This window comes from Anguilla anguilla, chromosome 10, assembly GCF_013347855.1.
Source record: "Anguilla anguilla isolate fAngAng1 chromosome 10, fAngAng1.pri, whole genome shotgun sequence".
NCBI classification, from domain to species: Eukaryota; Metazoa; Chordata; class Actinopteri; order Anguilliformes; family Anguillidae; genus Anguilla; species Anguilla anguilla.
Window position 1 is genome coordinate 17,940,695 of NC_049210.1, and position 21,469 is coordinate 17,962,163.

The 21,469-nt window shown below is 42.3% G+C and overlaps 1 protein-coding gene across 6 annotated transcripts in view; it reads right to left on the minus strand.

Moving 5' to 3' along the window:
- ralgps1 (Ral GEF with PH domain and SH3 binding motif 1) overlaps nt 1-21,469 on the minus strand; it is a 170,851-nt gene that overhangs the window by 103,044 nt on the left and 46,338 nt on the right. For all 6 annotated transcript variants that reach the window (XM_035436319.1, XM_035436321.1, XM_035436316.1 and 3 more), the window contains 3 exons: nt 14,781-14,864; nt 6,673-6,762; nt 2,322-2,414 (listed from right to left, as the gene is read on the minus strand). In XM_035436319.1, the coding sequence (XP_035292210.1) occupies nt 2,322-2,414; nt 6,673-6,762; nt 14,781-14,864 (267 nt within the window). The remainder of the gene's footprint in view (nt 1-2,321; nt 2,415-6,672; nt 6,763-14,780; nt 14,865-21,469) is intronic.

Sequence of the window (21,469 nt, forward strand, 5' to 3'; positions counted from 1 at the left end):
GCTAATGCTGCTGGTTAGAAGGGAAGGACTGTCCGGGAAGACAGAGACTGCAGCAGTGCCAGATTTAATCCTCGTTATCACAACCCCCAGTTAAGTACAGAAGACTGAAGTGAAAACAGGCTGTTCAGCCCATAAAATAATTTCACCTACTGTCTGTAAAGTATCCACAGTAGCACCATGCCAAGCTTATCCTTGAATAACCTAAAGCTCGCCATTTCAACTGTTACTCAGTCTAATGAACAACTCTCGTTATGAAAAAACAGAAGATAAATGATTTTACAGGTTTAACTGTAATCCATGGTTTTTTCCAAAACATATATTCATATAAAGGGGCTGTATCAAATCGGTGTGCACTATGAAAAGGTTATTGCCCATAGGGAACATGTTAGACTAAACAGAAATGAACCAGATTGTTTTTTAGGGTCTGCAAGTGGTTTTGATCGGAAGACCAGGAACAAAATGTATAGTGCTCCTGTTTTGTTGAATTCCTTTCCCCAAAAAAACATATTAGTCATAGTTACGTTAAAACACTAATTCATAGATTTTTTTTTAACCCAGGAAAAAACAGATGATGTGACTAACCACTGCATCAGTCGCTTGGATACACTTCCGTGGTTGAGCATGTTTTCTTTATCCCCAGTGAAATTAACACATCTTTTCCACTCTCTGAACGTACTAGCTGGCGTTCAGCATTGCCAGTAAATCAAGGTCTTCTTTCTCAGGTCACATGTACCGCTCTAAGCTTCCCCGACATAAAAATATAACATTGTCTTTCACTGATGGAAAAAAAAGAAAACAAAGCAGTGTCCTTGGCAGGGGTGTTAAAAGCGCTTTCAATGGGTTTGGCCACCTTTTACCAGAGCTGGGGATTACACAGGAGGAACTCTTCAGGACAGTAAGCCCACCAAAGTGCCTCGGACAGAGGCTGTGAAATGTCCTTCTGTCACTTGCTTAAACAGAAGGTAGCAGATAAGTTCCAGGCTCCGTCAGTCTGAATCCTCAGCGATTTGGGATCTCAAGGAATCTGAGGTAAATCAACATTGGCGCTAACACTGACTGACAGTTGAGTTTTGTTCCCAAAGCACAGGCTTCTATAAACAGTACACATTACAAGCCTGGAAATTCATAGCAAAAAAAGACAAAGATGGCCGATACTGACTGAGCGATGGCTGAGATTTTGAGGTTGCAATGGCAGCATTTATTTCCAGCCATGTTCACCAGCTGGTAAAAACTGTTCTGGTGGTCCGCAGAAATGTGGGAAAATGTTGGTGGAATCATTATGGAATTCCAATTTCCATCTCCAGTAAGACTGAGCACATACTGTAAGGCCCACCGCAAAGTAACGGTCGTTTAAAAATGAAGGGTCTTTTGTTTACAAAGGACCGTAGTGGAGGAATGATGTATTTATGGCTTGTCATTTCCTCAGCTATTACTCTAATATCATGTTAGGTCCATAGCCCACCCTCCACCTTTCCTTCCCAAAACCTCTGTTCACAACTCTTAAACAGGGGGAAAGAAGCAGTTGATTTTTTAAAAAGAAACATTTTTAGAAACGATTTGACAGAAGATGAAAAAGGAAACAAAGAATAAGAATATAACATGGTGCAACATTAAGCTTGGAGAGAGATGATCTCATAGCTGGAGACTGACAGAATAATTCATAACCGCTACCAGTCTTTATCATCAGCCTCTGAATCATGCCAAAGTAATTACAGGATGAGGTTTCACAGAGTGGAGCCAGCACCTGAACAGGAAGCAGTTAGCAAGCATTTTCACACCCCTGAAACTAAGGCACACACATCCTCTCTGGGGTGTGGAGTCATCTTTTCCAAAGAAGAAGGCCTTGATAACAAATCAATTACAGACCATCGCAAACCGTGTAATGAAATCCAGCTGACATCTATCAGTGGTGGCCTGGAAATACTGGGTTATGTCATTTGGACCAAAACACGGTGATCTGAGAGGTAAACCAGGTGATGTGCTGAGTGAGATAGGACTATGATGTACGCTCATGCCTAAGAAGAACAGCGGTACAACGCGAAACGCAGAAATACCTTTCACAAATGTTCTGTGGACTGATGAAGAGCATGTAGCTTGAAATGTCACACGTTTTGTGGTGTCAATCAACACTTTTATTATGGGAGCACCAGACAGCGTGCGGTCTCTACTCTTATCTATTTAGATTTTTTTGTCTGGCACCTGTTGACATTTTGGATGTGTGAGTCACAAGCTGTTCAGCCCATCCGGGTTAGAGGAGGCCAGATGAGTCCCCGCCCAGCCGCCAGCCACCCTGACCCTGCCCAGCCGCGCCCGTCTCTTACCGCCCAGGTCTTGCTGAGTCTGAAGATGGGGGCGCTCTGTAGAGCAGAGACAACGGACACCAGCGAATGGAGGTTGTTCAGCTCAAGAAGTTTCTAGGGGAGAGGTAGACACAAGGCATCCAAATTACCATCAGCACCAAGTCAGGGTTCAGTTCACCATCACTGCCAGGTAGCAATCACCAAACCACATTTTTCAAAGAAATGAAAAAGAGAACAAAATGAAAAAGAAAGGAAAAACACAGGCCACGATCCATTAAATATCAAATGTGCTCCTATGCTGTGGAAAGGAAAGAAAGATATCAAACAGCCCGAATGAAAAATTAGTGAGTGATGTATTTATTTTCCCCAAATGCATCTCTTTCATGCTAAAAAGTATGGAAAAGAAATAAAGATAAAAACATCACAACCAGAACAACAGAAGACTTGGCTTCATAAAGCACATAAATTGTACTAATGAGCCGATGAACGAAATTATAGCAGAGTCCACCATCCGAGGATTCATATCCTGGGCTATTCCAAGATCCATGAACCTGGAGCAGGACTGCTTCCACAGAAGACAAAAAACAGCCCTTGTTTCCATTCTCCACCACCAACAACCCCCCAACCCCCAAACCCATCCAGAATGGCCTGGGCAATTTATTTCTTTTTTTTTTCCACCACAAAAGCTATTCAATCAAGCATCTGAACAAAAAAAAAAATAAAGAGGGAGTCTATGTTTAACAACCCTAATTTCCTTCTTAAATAGTATCCGTGCGGCTTTGTATTGCTTTGGCCCGTTTAATTTTTGCGAAACTAGGCCCGTTTAATTTTTGCAAAACTAGGCCCGTTTAATTTTTAAAACCCGTTTGTTTCACGGGTCAGAGTATTCCGGGAGCATGATGTCACAGCCCCACCTTGCTCAGATTTTTTTCCGCTCCTTGGCTTGACCCCTCCGGAACATTCCCTGGCGGATGCGAGCCAAGGGAGCCACTTGCTTTTGTCGTTTGCGGGTCTGTTTCACCCATCACTGCTCTGGGCTGGCTAAACCATGCAGACTGAAGGCTGCTAACGTCTCGATTGTCTCAGCTCAGCAGGTGATGAAAACTGCTTATTAGGCATGCTGCGATGATGAGACGCACGTTTGTTTCATGTCGGGAAAAACATGAGCCGTCCAACTGTGCCTACACGGTCTTGCTGAAAGACTTTTTTGAGTACTGTGGGTCTATTACTGTAGGCTTCTAAACAGCAATTTAAACATTATCAATATTAAATATTAATTGAAAATGAATTCTTCCGCCATAATCTGGGCAAATGCTCGATTCTGACAGGCTGGAGGTGTGTTTTAAGCAGTTTGGATGAAGTTTAGTCTCCATTCCAAATTCATAAGCTGCCTGAACAGCAGAATATCTGGGTTATACAAAAAATCTAAATAAAATTTGTCAGTGTTATTAAAGTTATGCAATACATGACGAGGTAACTACATTGGTTTAGTTACACTATCACTGAGTTAGGTAAGCAGCTTGGTGTTTTTAAAATTTATCATTAAAAAATATATAATTGACTGGTTTCACAGACACAAATTAAACCCAGTCCTGGACTAAATTGAGTATTGCATGGAGAATTCAAAATTGAATTCAGTCTAGGACAAGGCTTAATCTGAGTCTATGAAACTGGCTCAATATATCATGGAAATGGAAAACTTGCTTCATAAACTTGCTTTTCATTCTGAGTCCAAACAATCAACAAAATAAATAAATGTTTTTATTTCTCATGTTAGCTAGCCACATATTGCATTTCCATCAGAACACTGACAAAATTTTATTGTAGCTGAGCTAACATTATTCTGCAGGCAGAAGGTATTTTCTTCCCCTCAGTGACTAGCCTACTGGAAGGTAGACACTATACCTCCTAGGCTTCAAGTAGTCAATAACAGCAAAAACAAAATATTTTAAGAGCAAATTGCTCCAAAATATTAACAACCTCTCCTTATATTTTAATCTTTGACAATTGACAATGGTATAAGTGGAACAATCCACAATGAGATGTGCATTCGCTTAGCGTTGTGTGATCCTGCCCCTTCCTTGCCATGTGTTAAAACCCTCTAATGCATAGCTCGTTCTGGATTACTCCAAACACATTTAACCGTTTAAGGTGTAAGAACACAAATATTTGATTCAAATATTCTTAACTGAACATGCTAATGCTGATGTAACAATCACAACAGATAACTGAAAGCAATGGATTTCTAGAACACTGACTTATAAAAATAAAACATTCCAAAAACCGACTCTCCAAAGGGTTAAATGAACGTTTTTTGTCTACAGGTCACTGGCGCCTGATGAGGGATGGACAAACCAGCCAGCTGAAACAGATCCTTGGCATGACCTCCCAATAGCCACAGGATGCTACATGCTGGATCCCATGCCAATATGAGGCTCATCCACAAACTGAAACAGTATCTTAACAGGATGAGCCTCCCAACTGCCTTGATTTATATGTCCTAGGGTGCATTCCCAACATATAAAATCTGCAGACTTAAAGGATTGCTGGTCTGAATTTCAGAGGACACTGCAGAAGCACCTCATTTAACTCCAGTGTCTGACATGCTGACTTTCCACATCCAGCAGAGAGACAAATAACAGGACAAAGGGAACGGGGAAAGAAAAAAAAAAAAACTTACATTACCAGGGGAAAACCCTTAGCATTACATTATGGGCATTTAGCAGATGCTCTTATCCAGAGAAACTTTTGCATAGTGTCCATTTATCCAGCTGGATATAAACTGAAGCAATTCAGTTTAAGTTATGTGCTCAAGGGCACAACGGCAGAGTCCTACCAGGGAATCAAATCTGTATCCTTTAGGTTACAAGCCCAGTTCCCTACTCATTACCCCACAGTGACAACTTTATTACCAGGAGAATAACAATGCTGAGCAAACAGCAAGGAATGGCCCAGGGGCTCTCACAGATAAAGGGTGAAGAGAAACAAGATTACGATTATAAGACCTGTAAGAAATTCATTTTTTTTTTAAATATCCAAAGTTGGAAACCTGGACGCTGTTCGGCACATTATGAGCAACATGTTTGAACGACAGAAATTTTACTCAATATATCCCCTGCCACACAAGTATGTGCACACGTGGATGTGTGCATGCACACATGCACATATACACAGTTTTCCAGGGTACTGGAAAAACAAAGAGGCAACTTTGTGGCCGCATGGCAGTACCTAGATTTGCTCAATATACTCAAAATGAAAATGCAGCAAAAATCCAGCTATTCAGCACCTTAACCTTTCAAAAAATATCCTCAGTTTTACAATCACATTAAATCACATTTTTACAGAAGTCCCATGACAGATGGCAAGTCCAGTAAAACAAAACAATTCAATCGGCTAAACGAGAATAACATTTGCAAGGTATGCTCAAAGTTAGAACCGGAGACAAACATGTTGACATTAATGAGAAGAGAAAAAACTTGTGCAGAATGCTGCTGTAATGGTGAAAAGCTTGATGGATCTGATGACGTACTTGAATCCCCATTAGGTTAGACTGCAGCTCTTTTAAAAGCTGAAACGGTCAATATTGAACTGACTTTTCATGGGCCTGGACTGACTTTCAAATACCGTCACGGAAGACGCAGTTTATTTGTTGTTATATCATAACTGCAGAAAGAGAAGAGTTATCCTCCTGTCCCCACCCCAAAAAAAATCTCTCACCTCCCTTCCAAAAACATTCCAGTACGACTTAAACCATCTGGAACTTCTTTTTGTACTTCATTTTTTTGCGTAACCCTTTGGCTGCGAGTACAATTCAACGTGTCACTTGATACTCGGCCTACCCTCGACACACCCTACCTGAGCATACAGGCTTCATGCATGAAATTGCACATGCATGCAGGTCTCACATTAATGGCTCTCATGCCTGTGACACTGACGTCCCCAGACAGCAGAACTCCCAAAGGACGGACACCACCACCACAGGAATGGGCCACGGAAGCAAGCTGGAGAGAGGTGGTGGGGCTGCTCTGCTTGAGGAAGCTTGCGTGGACCAGGTCTGGACAAACCAGGCAGCAACAGGCCAGGCCACAGGTTTAACTGTGCCAGGTGAGCAAACGCAATTTAACAGATCTCTGCAAATGTGATACAGAATTGGATCAAATTTATGGGACTGGTTTACAACCCTGTGCGGGGGTTGAAATAGGCCAGGCAGTTCCCCAGGACCCAGGTTTGAACCCACTGCTTCGAGGTGCCGGAGTGCATGTGCATACAGCATTCTAGGGATGACTACTTGTGCCCCTGAACCACCTCTGTGAACCTGGGGGAAAAGTCATTCACAAATTCAAAACAAACAAGCGTTCGACAGTAAACTCACCTTGGCGATTTTAACGAAGTGGCTCAGTATTTCTGCCCGGATCTTCAGGGTTTGCGCTGTCAGTATCTCCCTCACCACCCAGAAGCTGACCTTTGGGAAACAGAAAGGAAAACACACCCTGAGGCAGAGACAGAAAAAGGTCTCACGAATAACCCGGGCCAATGGTGAATGCGTTCAACATTTTTCACGATAATTTAGCAGCGCCAAGTTGTTTCCTGGGGCTTTGCAGACCTAGTTACTCAACATTTATGTGCAATAAGGTAAACAGTGAAGTGTACTTTGGAACAGAGACACAGAGGAATATGTGCGAGCCTCCATGCTCCTAACATGTTCTAGTTTTCCACTGCTGGGAATTTATCTTAAAGAACAAATTCCATTTCCCACCACTAAATACAGGAAAATCCATTGAATTAAAAAAAAAATAATAATAATTTTTAAATCCCTGCCTTGCAATGAAAAATGACGGAAAAAATATCTTGAAGAATAACTTGGATTTCCCTCTGTGCTCTAACCACAGAGTGTCCTCCATAAAGTTTAGTAATAACCCCCAAACCAAAAACTGAGCTAAATAAAATAGCAGTGCCACAGCACTAATGCTGGACTGCAAACTTCAGAGCGAAACAGGAGCATTTAATCCAAAGAAGAGGTTCAGAAAGAGGGACTGTTTCAATGAAATGCTCTACACTAGACCTCGTTCCCCCCCAGGAGCAGTTGTTGTGCAAGAGCAAAATGGCCGTTTTTCCCCCTCACCTTAAAGCCCCTCGCCCTTTACTACGTGCTGATATTCTGTATTTTACACCACAGGTTAACACAACTGACTGGAGGTGGCGTCATTAGAACGGGCTTCAGATTTACTGTGCGGCATAGCCGACAGCCACCACGTATAAATATTTAATGCGAGATGAGGGAGCACTTATTGCCAAAGTCAAATCTGCGAGTGAACTCAAGTGAAAAGAACAAAGCTCTCGTCCTCCGCACATATTTTACACCTCGTCTGCGGGTCTACAGAATTTACTGAGACAGCCTGTGATTGGACGGAGAGGAGGGGGGGGGGGGGCTGAGGCCTGCACAGGGGGAGCCTCTGAGGCTTACATGCTATGGCCTGCCTGTTTCAAGCATGGGGGCATGGAGGATGTGGTGGGTGAGGAGCAAATCAGGCTGGTGTGTGTGGTGTACAGACTGGTGTGCGTGGTGTACAGACTGGAGTGTGTGGTGTACAGACTGGTGTGCATGGTGTACAGACTGGTGTGTGTGGTGTGCGTGGTGTACAGACTGGTGCGCGTGGTGTACAGACTGGTGTGTGTGGTGTACAGACTGGTGTGCGTGGTGTACAGACTGGTGTGCGTGGTGTACAGACTGGTGTGCGTGGTGTACAGACTGGTGTGCGTGGTGTACAGACTGGTGTGCGTGGTGTACAGACTGGTGTGTGTGGTGTACAGACAGTGTGTGTGGTGTACAGACTGGTGTGCGTGGTGTACAGACTGGTGTGCGTGGTGTACAGGCTGGTGTGTGTGGTGTACAGACTGGTGTGTGTGGTGTACAGACAGTGTGTGCCTGCCAGCGCTTATTTCACTCCACAGATGGCCGGCTGTGCCAAACAGTCGTTAGCATGGAGGAGCACACTTCCTGTGTAGCTGGCGCAGGTACGCTTTGGGCCTCCGATCAGTCAGTCAGAAGAGTCACTGTTTGAACAAAAGCCATGCGGATTCAAACTGTCCCTCCACGGTACATGCTTCGCCCGGCTGTATGCCAACCTGCGGAGCCACCAGCAGCAGTCAACGTGGATGTGGTCAAGATACGCTGAGGCTGTGGGCCCTGTCATAACACTGAATACGTTCTTCAGCAGGCAGAGCCCCTACACGACTGCAGTATTTACCCTCACTCATGCATAGTCACAGGGAAATCTTACCAAGCACCCAAATCATACAAAGACTACCCTCATTTATAGCAACTGGCTGCCACATGTGGAATCAGACAGTCTGAAATCTTGCACCGAGCTCCCGATTACAACATAATAAACACACATTGTGTCGAGAAAGGAACCCGGGTATTCTCAGTTCACTGTACACCTGCCAATATTTATGTACAATGATGTTTGATTTTCACTGTGCCATTAAAAACAACTCTAAAACAGGATAACCTTTAGCCGCTCGCTAACAGGGGAGATTCCTGGCCTATCACTGTCAGATAAAAAATATTTGACACAAAGAGCCTCTGACCAGTCAAGGACACAGTGAATGAAATATTCATTCGGAAAGTGTCTGTCGAAAATTTGGCACGCAAACAAAGCGCAGCACTGGCGCTGGCATACCGCCCCCAAAATTCCTTCCAAATCCAGCGTTTACGTGGAAATCGCTCGGGAAAGGCCCGGGCCAGTACCCGGAAGGCGAAGCACAAACATCGTTCGGACGATGATTCACATACGGTGTTAAAATAAACTTGCGCAGTTCCTGTGAAACGTGAAGTAAATCGCACTGGACTTATATAAAAAGTGATTTAAGAACCACTCGACTCAGAGAAACAGATGCTGAGGCACGCTCCATAAAAACGCAGCAATATAAACAAATAAGAGAAGTGCCATTTTAGCCGTTGCTCATTCAAACAGGCTCCAGCCCCGAATCCAAGCAGAAAAGGACAAACTTGAACAGGGGACCGGTGAAATCTGATTTTCGCATAGTTGAATGACCCTGGGCATCGGGGGAAAATATACAGCACTGTTGGCGGAGGACCCAAGTTACTCATACACATTTTCCCCATTAGCTCAGTTTGTAAGGAAGACGGCAAGTCAAGTCTCTCCTTGCTCTGTAGATAATGCTCATTCATGCAATATTAATGATAAATGGTTTTTCAAAACAAATTGCTCACTGACTTAATAACTTTTTACATCCATCGGCATAGTCATATCACTTTATATTTTTTATGTTCAGGCTTCAGTGCTAAAAAGCATCTTTCACCATGTGCAGACTTGTTTATAGGGAGCAATATATACACTGACCAAGGGCAAATGGTTCGCAAGTACTGTGGTAGCCTTCTTGGTGAATTACAGTGGCATAGCTCAAGCAAAGTATGCATCTACAATTTCAGCACGATCCCACTTCATATTAAACACACCATTAACAGTACTAATTTCCTTTTTGCATTTCAAGGGCCGAGACAACCACTTCAAACTTGTTAAATGTGAAATTAAAGCTAGCCTAAAATAACATGTCACAAAAGTCAAAACCCAAGGAACCCGAGACATTAAGTTATCCTTCAAAACTGGCAGAGTAAGAAGCGTGGACATGAACATGAACAAGGTCATTGAAAGCTGCGGCACAGCAAAACGAATGATGTAAAAACTTCATTTTTTTCCCCCCTGGATCCAAACACTTCATTCATTAGGTGCTATTAGGAATACTGCTCCGGTATGAGCCATAAATGTACCGAGGCTCGAAGCTTTGGGGAAAAAAGCCAAACTGTAATTTCAAAGACCAACGGTTTCATTTCATTAATATTCCTGGACGTCTATGCGGCCCGTTAAATTTGGACTTGGAGCAAAGGCAGGGGAACAGAGCACGGATTCAGGCGTAGCGTTTGTTGCCACTGAGCTCTGACTCACCTTTGTGCAAAAGCTTCCAATAAAAGGGCAGAAAGGCGGCGTTGTGCCACGATGGCAAAACGCGCGTCACTGACCAGTCGCGAGAGAAAGCGGTACTGCGGTCTGGCCACGAACAACCAAATGGCCTGCAAGCCAAACCCCGCCCTTCACCTGTGTGAGAAGAAAACGGTTATAATCTGGCACATGTATTATTTGCTGCCTGTCTGAAGGACAGGCCTGCAGATCTTTCAAATGCAAGCCCAGTCTGGCAACCCTGTCTGCTATTCATTTGCAGTACACTGGTGCACGTATAAAACAAAAGCTGTATGGGTTTCAAAGTCTAATTAACGCGATCTGATTAAAATTAGAGTGCAGAACGCAGGACGCAGAGTCACGACCTACAGGACACGCATCAGAACTTCCCACGCACTGCTGCATTTCAAAGGACGATGCGCTCACTCATAATCAGCAGTTAATCAAAGTCAGTGATCTGAACAGCGGCGCTGGGCACGCGAGAGATAGCGCCGGTACCTTAAAGACCGCTAATGCTAATTAGATGATTAAAACTATCAGAGACCCATAGCCATTATCACATTGCATTACAAGGACAGTGCCATGGCTCACCATGGCAACTCCAGAAAAATAAAGGAAAAGAAAGCAATGGCCATGTTATAGCAGACCGCAATCGAGATCACAGCGTATCAGATTACAGCATCACTTTTTCCACCACTGCTTACGGGCTGTCAAAGCCCACCCACAACCCCCCCCCCCCACCCCACCCCCCGCCCATCCCCCTGACATCAGTGCATGAGGGTGAGTGCAGATGGGGGAGTGTCTATGATGGTGAGGGGGGGGGGGGGTGGGGTGATCTCTCAGAAACTTTAAGCCGAAAACCAGCTGCTGTCGACAGAAGACCTGGCAGCCAGATTCAGGCTGGGATCCACACTCAAGGAGAGAGCCGTCCTTGGCATGGAAACATAGATAATCAGACACTCATTAGAGTGTGCAACATGGCTGCCGCAGCCCAGGTTTACATCATGGTAAACTCTGAGACCCCTCTCTTTCCAGCACCTCCCCCGGAACTTCTTCAGGCTTTCTCCCTTCGCGACGCTAATGTGTTTGTATAATTGCGGATCCGACACAGAATTAGTTTCATCAGTTATCCCAGGTCTTTTCTTTTTCCGACAAATGAATTTCAGACCCTCTGGCCGGAGCGTTTCCCACGAGATAATCATAATCAAAACGGCATCCGTCAAAAAGATAAAGGGTGATTACGATCTTCATTTTCAACACCCGCTACGAAGTTGCTCCCATACGCCAATCAGTTATTTCGGGCCCTTGCCAATCCAATTATTCCCTGAAAGTTACAGATCTACAGCACCTCGATACTTTCTGAAAATATGTCTTAAACAGATTTTTCCTAACAGTCAGCAGATATCAGATTTTTGTGGGGATAGCGGATGATCCAAGTGCATTACACAATTCAAACCTCTCTGTCTTCAAGCCATGGGAGATAACACTGCATCGCAAACGACCGCAAACAGTAGGGCTGACTAGGCATTGGCGAGATGTATGACACCAATTTATTATATAAAGCTTTCAACTGGATTTACTGACATGACAAAACCATTATGCTCATTTATTTATTTACCATATGCAACACAATGCGAACAGATCAATGAAGAGTATTTTCCCTGCAGAAAAAAAATCCAATTGCAGTACAACCAAAATATTATTTATGAGAAGTGGCGGTGCAAACAATCTAATGTTCTAATTCTGTTCTGTGAAAATGTGAAATTGAGCTGGACTTAACATAGTAAAAATGTGCATCACAAACAGACAATTTCAGCAAAAAATAAAAATTAAAAGTGTTTGCTACTGGCTGACCAATTACTAAGACCTCAAAATGACAATCACCAAGCGATTTTCATTTACTAAATTTTTTTGGCATCATGAACCCAGATGAATCCAAGAAGGTTAGGCTATTATTTTATTTTTTTATTGGTTTTATTGAATTAAATATTCCCTGATAAAGATGGAGTGCACTGGTTTGAATCCGCTCTTCCATAGACAGCACGCCAGCCAGCTTGTTACTGTTTTTATAAAACAGCTCAAGTAGTACATAGGAGGTAGACATGGATAAGCCTTTAGATCACTGCACACATCCATTTTTCAAATAAAGCTCTGCATTCACCCAGCCAAGGAAGCAGAAGTGTTGCATTACAGCACGCACGTTTCTTTTTATTTTTGGCTGGAAGATTTTATAATTCCTTCCTTTTTATAACTACTGTAAACCTGATAACCCCATGCCAGTTCATGATTTATATTTTTACAGTGTATTAAATTAAGCCAGGTCCGGGGAAGTCATACTTCCATACACATAAATGAACACAATTCCAGATAAGTTGAAAAAGGTTTATAACGGCCAGCCAAACAGAGCATTTCTTGTAAACATTGCAGTGCTCCAACATAAAACAAGTTTAAAAAATTGTTACAGGACAAAAATATCAAAATAAGATCTGATACAACCCAGGAGAAATACTTGTTGCACCACCACAATTGAACTACATTGAATAAGAAAAGTTTCATATGAAGGGTCATATATTTGAAACCTTGATATGAAGGAAGATCAGTGCAAAAGTAAAAAATGCTTAGCTTAGTTAGGTACTAATCAAAACCAAGTGAAGTCACATGGCTCACAGCTTTGCAGTGGTCTCTCATTGTGTGCTAAAGATGGCTTCAAAGGTGATTCAAGGTCCTACACAGATCACCTCCCACCAGCTTTCACCTGGTTCACCTGACAGCTCCAACAGGATTACGAAATTCCCGCCAATGAGGACCATTAACAGAATGACACAGACAGCACGGGTCATCGTAGTGGCCTCCTAAAGTGGAAACTGACGCCATGACGACGGCCAGACATACAGCTTACTGAGGTCACCTAAGGACAAGAGTTACGAGTCGTCCGCTTCTCTCTCGCTCTCGCTCTCTCTCCCTCCCTCGGGCTAGCAAGACACCGCCCTATTGGCTGCTTCTCAGATGCTGCTCGCTAAGAGGAGGAAAAACAAGACGTAGAAAAGGAGAATGGGGGGAAAGTGAGGTGGCTAGGACCCAGTGAAATCTGGTAATGCCATTTCCACCTGATGTTTCCAGTTAGGAGCCACTGTGGGCGATGTTGATAATGTTATATGGCATATGAGCACACTTGGGCCCGTTGTGTGCCCAAAAGCTGCAGACGGCTAAACAGCAGTTGGCAGGAGTAGAAACCAGAGATACTTTGAATATAAAACAAAGGCTTGGTGGAATAATAAGGCAGATTGTGAGCCAGGAGGATTTCAGCGAGGCTGTTTGCTTTATTTTTCGCAAATTATTGCCTTCCCTTTTCTTAAAAAAAATTAAGAAACATCTATCTAAATTTTCAGATTTCATCTGATCAGTGCACTTGTTTACATTCTTACAACCACAATCACAAAGCATGCAACTTTAAATCAACTTGTCAATATTGCAATTGCTCAGAATAATCCCGATAGACATATCTTTCTACATGTACCGGGGGCATAATAAGTCAATAAATTAAGGTTCATTATGCCTATTAAGCACTGCGTAGCACCTGAATCATAAGATAGACAATGATTTATTATTTAGTCTGTTTCAGACATACTAAACAAAAATTGATGTTTAGTCTCTCTATGAAACAGACTTGACTTAACAAATTGCTGTCCATCTAATGAGATGCAATACAGTGTTTTTGTTTCATAGACAGAGAACAAGCTGATTTCAAGGTTCTTTCTGTAGAGAACCAATAAACAAGCACACTAATCAATAAGTGAGCATCACAGGGTGAGCACAAATTTATGGTGGGAATGAATCTGAGGCACCAGCCAATGTCTCACAGGACACCTATCAAAAGAAAAAGGTTATCTTGCTTTACAAAAAGCAGGAGAAAATAGACATATACGACATGCCTGCAATACATGGACCGCCATAATAAAAGCAGCCAATGTAATCTAGTAAATGTTTTTATGATATTTTGATGAACTGAATTCCAATTAATTGAATTTCCATGATGAAGAAAAAATACTGAAGACTAGTACTTAGTCCTCAAAATATGCTCCTTTTCTAAAATAAACATTGCAGAATACTAAGTTCAATTTTGGACAATCACTATTGCAGTCTTGAAAAACACACTATTAATGCCTTGGCTTCACTATCGGACTGATTGCGACAGTCATGTTCTTCAATTGGTCTCAAATCCCCCTAGGTCTCTCTCTTCAATTGGACTTGATTGACAACAGTCTCGGTATGGAGATAGTCGCAACTACATCTCTGGTTGATATAAGATTAAAGATGGCTATATTAGGTAGTCCAACAATGGCCCTCAGTTATTTACTATTTGATAGATTAGGTATATAAAAATAGAGATGGAAAGTGATAGATTTGGAGGACGAGAGTAAAAAAACTCCATATGATCCCAGGGGGCCTTCTTCAAAATGGTCCTTGAGAGGTCTGGTCCAGGCCTGGGGGGACTCACCTGGTTGAACCTCCGGGTGAACGCCACCACGTTGGGCGCCAGGCTGTGCTTCTCCTTCTTGCTCCACCCGCAGCTGGCCAGCTCCTGCAAAATAAGCCACAAACGTACCCGGTGACCTCTGTGACCCCTTCAAGGGTAATTCCCGCCCACCGTCGACGAGCGGGAGGACATGAAACACCATGTCAGGGTTTGCACGAGGAAACGGAGACATCAGGGGGCTGCGTGCTGGAGAGTTCTCCTCTGACGGCGTGCTGAGCGGACTGGTTTCACCACCTGTTTGTTATGCTGTAGCGTTAAATCAATACCGACAGCAAATAACACAAAGCACGTGGAAGCTGTTGGAAGGCGGTGGTCCGATGTGATCGTTACACTTTCCTCCAGCAGAGAACAATGGCCTAATGAAATGCAGATTTATGATCATATCACTCCCAGTTTTTGTGACCAATTTATCAGTTATAATTAATGGGGGGGAGGGGTTATCTAAAAGTATTGAATATTAAACGAGTACAGCCAGCAAGGCCATAAGCTCTTTGCTCATCCTGCTTTGGGGTTTGCTATTTACACTAGTTCTGTCAAATGTGACTCTGACTTTCCTTGAATTTCTAGCAGTTTCTCCGTTCACAGCCGTACTCCCATTAAATTATTGACAGGCACAGCTGTTCACCAACGGTCATCATTTTGAACACGGACCCCATTACACGACAGTCAGTGTTTTTTTGTTGATCTGAAACTTCAGAAGTCATTTGCAGCAGGGTTTTCAAATTTGCTCCAAATTTTTGATGTATATTATTTTTTAATTTTTGTAGCATTGCTTCAATTGTTCGGTAAGTGTAATCTCAATTTTTTCCATTAAGATATTCCATATTACATAAGGTACACATAATTAAATAATGATATTTGTCTGACATAGACAAGTCACTTTTCATCAGTTTCTTCTAACTGCAGCACAACTGTGTGATAGGCCCACTTGAGCACATCGGGCCACAGGACAACATAACATGAGGAGGATCTATAGTACTGCAGAGCATTTAAGACACTTTTCCACCGCATGGTACCAGCTCAACTCGAGGCGACGCAACTCAACTCTACTCGCATTTGGTACCAGGTACTGCGTTTTCCACTTCCGATAGTACCCCCGTCAATGTAGCCGGTCGTCATTAGCGACGCTGCATGAAACGCGTTGCTCTGACCAATCAGTGGTCTGCAGTGTTTTCACGTCACCTTTTGGTATCGCCTCAGCTGGCTTGGAACCTCGACTGAGGTGATACCAAAAAAGTACTAGGTACCAGGTACTATCCACAACTTTTGCCCGATGGAAAACCAAAAAGTTTGAGTAAAGTCGAGTCGAGTTGAGCCGGTACCATGCAGTGGAAAAGCGGCTTTAGTTAGGCTTGGGGAAAAACCACAATCTTTCTACTTGTAGTCTGGTCTTATGAGGGGTTCTGGTAAAAACGACACTTCAGAGACAGTGACAGACAGCCTGGAGACAGTGCACAGCAGTAGGCCATAGTATATAATGTACTGATGCAGGAAGTTAAGGATAGAAGCTAGGGCTATAACAATAAACCACAGTTCATTGGTGCAGGACAGGGACAGAATTAGCCTCCTCAGTTCACCAAAGCCATCACTGAAAAAACATAATTATTGCACCTTGACTATATTATTAAAACAATATCAATATCTGGTGAGGTGACAAGCACTATAACATTTTTACAGTCCACAGTACATCAAGCATAATGATGTGCTTGTCCCCTCCTGTGAGAAGAATGTTAATAACAGTTTACTTACACTATGGGTGGATGTCAGCCTACCATAATCATACTGTATATAAAAAAAAAACAAGCAAGCATGTATTATTGATTTATGTTTTTAAGTATCAGACCATGCTAAAAAAAAAAAAAAATCTGTACAGAATGTGCTGGAAATTCAGGGAACTCTTCCTATTTTGCATTGAAAGCATATAGACTGTTGGGGTCAAAGCCTATGGGTTCCTACGCAATAATATCCAAAAGGTTGTGAACTGGCCTGGTCTCTGAGACACCCATCACTAGGAGTATTTCTGGAATCTCTGTAAATTCCAAAAGTTCTGGAATGGAAGCATTTTCCGCTTCTGACTCTTTAAAACTCACAGGCAGAGAGCGATGTTCTCCAGTGAGAATAGGACAGGGTGTGCTGCTAAGCATCTTGCCAGAGAGTGAGAGAGTCTTTGAGGACACAATGTGGTTGTAATTGTTCAGGAGGAAAGCTCTTCTTGTGATTGGTCTGTAAGATGGAGATTTTATCTTCTGTGGAGATAAATATGCACATACTCAGTTTGACTCTCAGTGGGAGGCCAGCCCACTTGTACCACAAATGAAGGCCAACCCACTAATACCCTCCAACCAAAAGGGAGCTGGGTTCATGGACTCAAGGCATAGCACAGAGGCATCCAAACAAATGCCTTTAGGATATTTGCTAGGTGAAAAAAAAAAGAACTATGTGAAAGACACATTCAATAACAGCAGACTAAACAGAATGTGTCTTTCACACCACTGCCATCTCCTGTTGTGGTACAAAATCCACTGAGCACTCTCTTACCAGCCCATGGGGTTTCAGCTACTGTATGTGATGCTGGGGCAACAACCACGGCTATCATAAATCCGGGTTGCTGACTAACTTTTGACAATGAGTGTTCATTTATCATCATGATTTTCATGCAAGGAAAGGCTTCATCATCCTGTCAATCTGCTATATCGGGAGTTCCACTGTACCCTAATGCCTTGATTTCTGTGTTTATCGAATTTACTGTCAGGTATAAATATTCAATGCATTCGGAGTGAGGTGGAAAAGCAGCGAGAAATGCTCACAGTCCAACAGCACAGACTTCTGTGGGATAAATTTCCGTGTGGATGAGCAGTTTTCTGGCGACACTCACGTCGGCTAGAAATCCATCAATCTGAGCAGCGGCGCGGCCTTCAAAAAAGTTCCTGTTCGTACATTTTTTGCGCCAAACAGGAGGCAGTATTTACATAAGCCAATGAAATGGAAATATATAAATGTGCGCACTGGCGTACGATGAGACGCCTGTCAAAGGAGCTCACTAGAACTTCGACTTCCATTCTGGGAAAAGAAAACTACATTTTTTATTTTACTTTTTAATACCTCACCTGGGGTTGGGGTCAATTCCACTTACAATTCAGTCAATTCACAAAACAAATTGAAACTGATTTCCAATAGCTCAATGATTTCAAAAATCCTCATTGAACATTACTGCCATTTTTTGCCTATTCATTTTGTGTATTAACAGAATTGCAAATGGTACTGACCATTCAGCCAACATCGGTATGTAATAAAACAGTTTAGGAACATGGGAAAAAAATGTGCACATATTGTAAAAATCCAAGCAAGAAATGCGCTGATTAGCAGTTCTGCTTTAACAAAAATATTAATGTTTGAAATTGTGGTTTGTGCAAGTGCAAATACAAATAAAATGTTTTATTCATGAATCTAACATATATTCATATAGCAGATGAATAATAAGTCTCAAAATACAATGCAAGTCATGACTTGTATGCACAATGTGGATACACATTAAACACAGTTTAATCACATAGTTACATTGTATATTCAAAATGAGGTGTATCTGAAAAAGTCAGTGGCAGACATTATATATGTTTATTCGTGTTACCCTTAAATTACATGGATACACTATTTATTTAAATAAATTTTTTTGTCGAAATTTGTTTTCTTGTCGAACAGCCAAAAAAAAAAAAAAACTAGGTGCGTAAGCTAAATGCATATAAGATGAGAAATAGAAAATGCTTGCACACTGATATTAAACAAAGGAATGTCCACACTGAGGTTTAAGGAAGAAGATTTTTGCATCCTTAAACCTCAGTGTGGACATTCCTTTAAATATCAGTGTGCGAGCATTTTCTATATCTTACCCTATTTATTTATCATAAAATGTGATCCTCTTTAATTTGTTGGTCTTTATCTCCCTTTCAAATTAGTTACTTCTTAAGTCGTTAGCCCTTTAATTACAGCTGGGAAATGGATGATAGAACAGGAACAGAACAGAACATTTAAGTTCAAGTGCTGTGATGTTCCAGCAAAATGTTTCTTTCAACACATAAGAGTATCTGACACCGTTGCATTGCAATGCTGTAATCATACAGCTTGACAAAGTTTAGCACCTATTTTACAGCTCTGTCACCTCTCATTTGCAATATAATTGTTACTTTGCTCCTTGTTCTCCTTGTTAAAACCAGGGTGCAGTTTTACATTCCTACCGCACCATTAAAAATGTATCCTGAACCACTATTTTCTAGTGCCTACTCTTTTTTTCATTAAGGAGTGAAGAAGGACCTTCGGTAATAGCACCCCTCCCTCCCCCAACTCCCCTGAAACCTGCTGATGTCAGTAAAGTTCTCAGTATTCAAAGTGCAGACATACTCAGATGATGAGCCCGCAACACGTTGACGTGTCTTACACCTCGTCTGTGGAACTGGCCTGCCCAGTCCTGCCCCGCTCGGAGGTAACAATATTTCTCTTTTAAACGTACCGTTTAAATTAATTTTCTAAAGCTGTGACTCACGTCTCACCCTCCATTCACCCAAGGCACTGCTAATCATGACAAGCTATGCAAAGGCCTAATTTTGTTTTTACAGACCTTCAGTGTCTGGCATTTTTAATCCTATTCAGCAGTGATGAAAACACACAACCTGCTTAAATTTTTCCGTCTCTTTACATAGTTTTAAAATTCTATGTTAAAAACTAATCAAAATAATCAAATTAGACTTCAACTCATAGAATTCCGTCCATTAATCAGGACTAAAAAGGTATTTTCATTGCACTGGTGCCATAAAAAAATCTTAATGAAGTTTCAGGATGTTGCTTAGTTACACTGGCAAGGTTAAACTTTCAGATGAAATATTTATATAACCTCAGAGTTACTACTCTGCCATTTATTTTCATTCCAGCTTCTAGTCCCGTTATCATGATAATATCATTTTTACAGATGTTTTATGACATGCCTATAATTCCATAATTCTGCCCTCAGGTCCACTAAAACTTTTTCTTTTTCCATTTTATCGGTAAAGCAGCCATGAGTGCAGACAGTAAACACTTTCACTCTGGTTGTTTGCCTTATATCCCAAATTTCTCATGCTGCAAACCAATATTAATACCAAAATCAATGTCCTAATCTTTGCGCTTTTATATAAGGTACACGTACAGCATTAACCTCCCATTTTTACAGGGCGTGGCCCGTCATGTATGCCCACAAAATTTGCAGTCAGCCAGTGCTTTTTTTCCCTCTATTTTGCAGTTTGCCGGCTAAGCTGATGAATTTTCTGCACTAGTGCACGGTGAAACCTGCAGATGCTAATTGAGTCACTATCAACTGATGTAACGGTTTCCCTGAGTACTGAAATACTCCTTCACTGGGAGAGGCTATGGCCAATAACGCTCAGCCCCACAGAAGCCCCACCTACAGGCAGCAAAAAAAAAAAAAAAAAAAACCATAACGTATCTGGACCGAAGACTAAATTCCTGCCCAGTTCAACCGGAACTCACACCTCGGCTAAATATGCCACTCAGCAAGCCAGCTGCCCCCAAAATAATAATGTTGTATCTTAAATTTGTGATAAAGCAGGGGTGCACAACTCCTTGTCCTTGAGGGCCGATCTGCGTGCTGGTTTTTGTTCCAACCGATTACCATTTCTTACAGCTCTATAAACTGTGCTGCTTCACTCCTGTGCTTGAGCACAGTGAAATCTCGAGGATACACTGTGACTCGACATGTGTATAAGCTGTTGCTTATACACATGTCAAATCAAGATATGATTGGGCCAATTCAATAAATGCTGGGAAATGTTGGCACAAAATCCTGAAATGGATTGGCCCTTGTTGTGCACTCCTATCACTAATCAAGATTTTGACTGTGGTAATTAAAGGGTCACACAGTTATCACAGCCAAAGGCAGCCAAGCCCTCACAAATTTCCCAATTTGGCTCTCTTACACTAGGCCATCTAATCACCTCTTAGTTAAACTGGCTAAATAAATCACTCCACCCGAGGTGAAGTCTAGTGAGTGTCTACTTGCAAAAACGTTGATATGCATCACCCAGGAGGGTTCTACACATGACACGTGCTTCAAGTCAATTATCCTCTCCCCAGAGAAACTGTGCTTTAAAATCCATGAAAAGTGTGAAATTAATAAAATCCATTTTTAATATTCTTAAATTACAAATGATTTATCTTACATGTATCTTGACAAGATACTGTTACCAGAAGAAAGTATCCAAGCCAAAAGCACACCTCTCTCCGATTTGAACCATGAAGGACGGTTATTCCCAGCAGAAACTGCATCTCCAATTTTTAAAGATCGCTAACAGTTCAGCAAGTTTACTCTGCCGATGTCAGTCATAAATCAAATACAAGTGCCGAGTTTTCTGAGTTCTGATTTTCCTCTCGGTTTCCAGCTGCAAGGCTTCGGCGGTGTCGGTTTATATAGCGCGGGCACGGCGGCTGTTTATTCAGCCATCAGAGTGACGGGTGGCGGAAAACGCAACCGTACGCATTTACAGGCCACGAGTACCGTCTGGCGGGTTTCGCCTCTGAAGCGCCGCCATGCAATCGCGGAGCCACACCGCACCGAGAGCAGCGCGCGTTGCGTCCAGCGACCGCTGCGTCCATTTTCCAGTTTG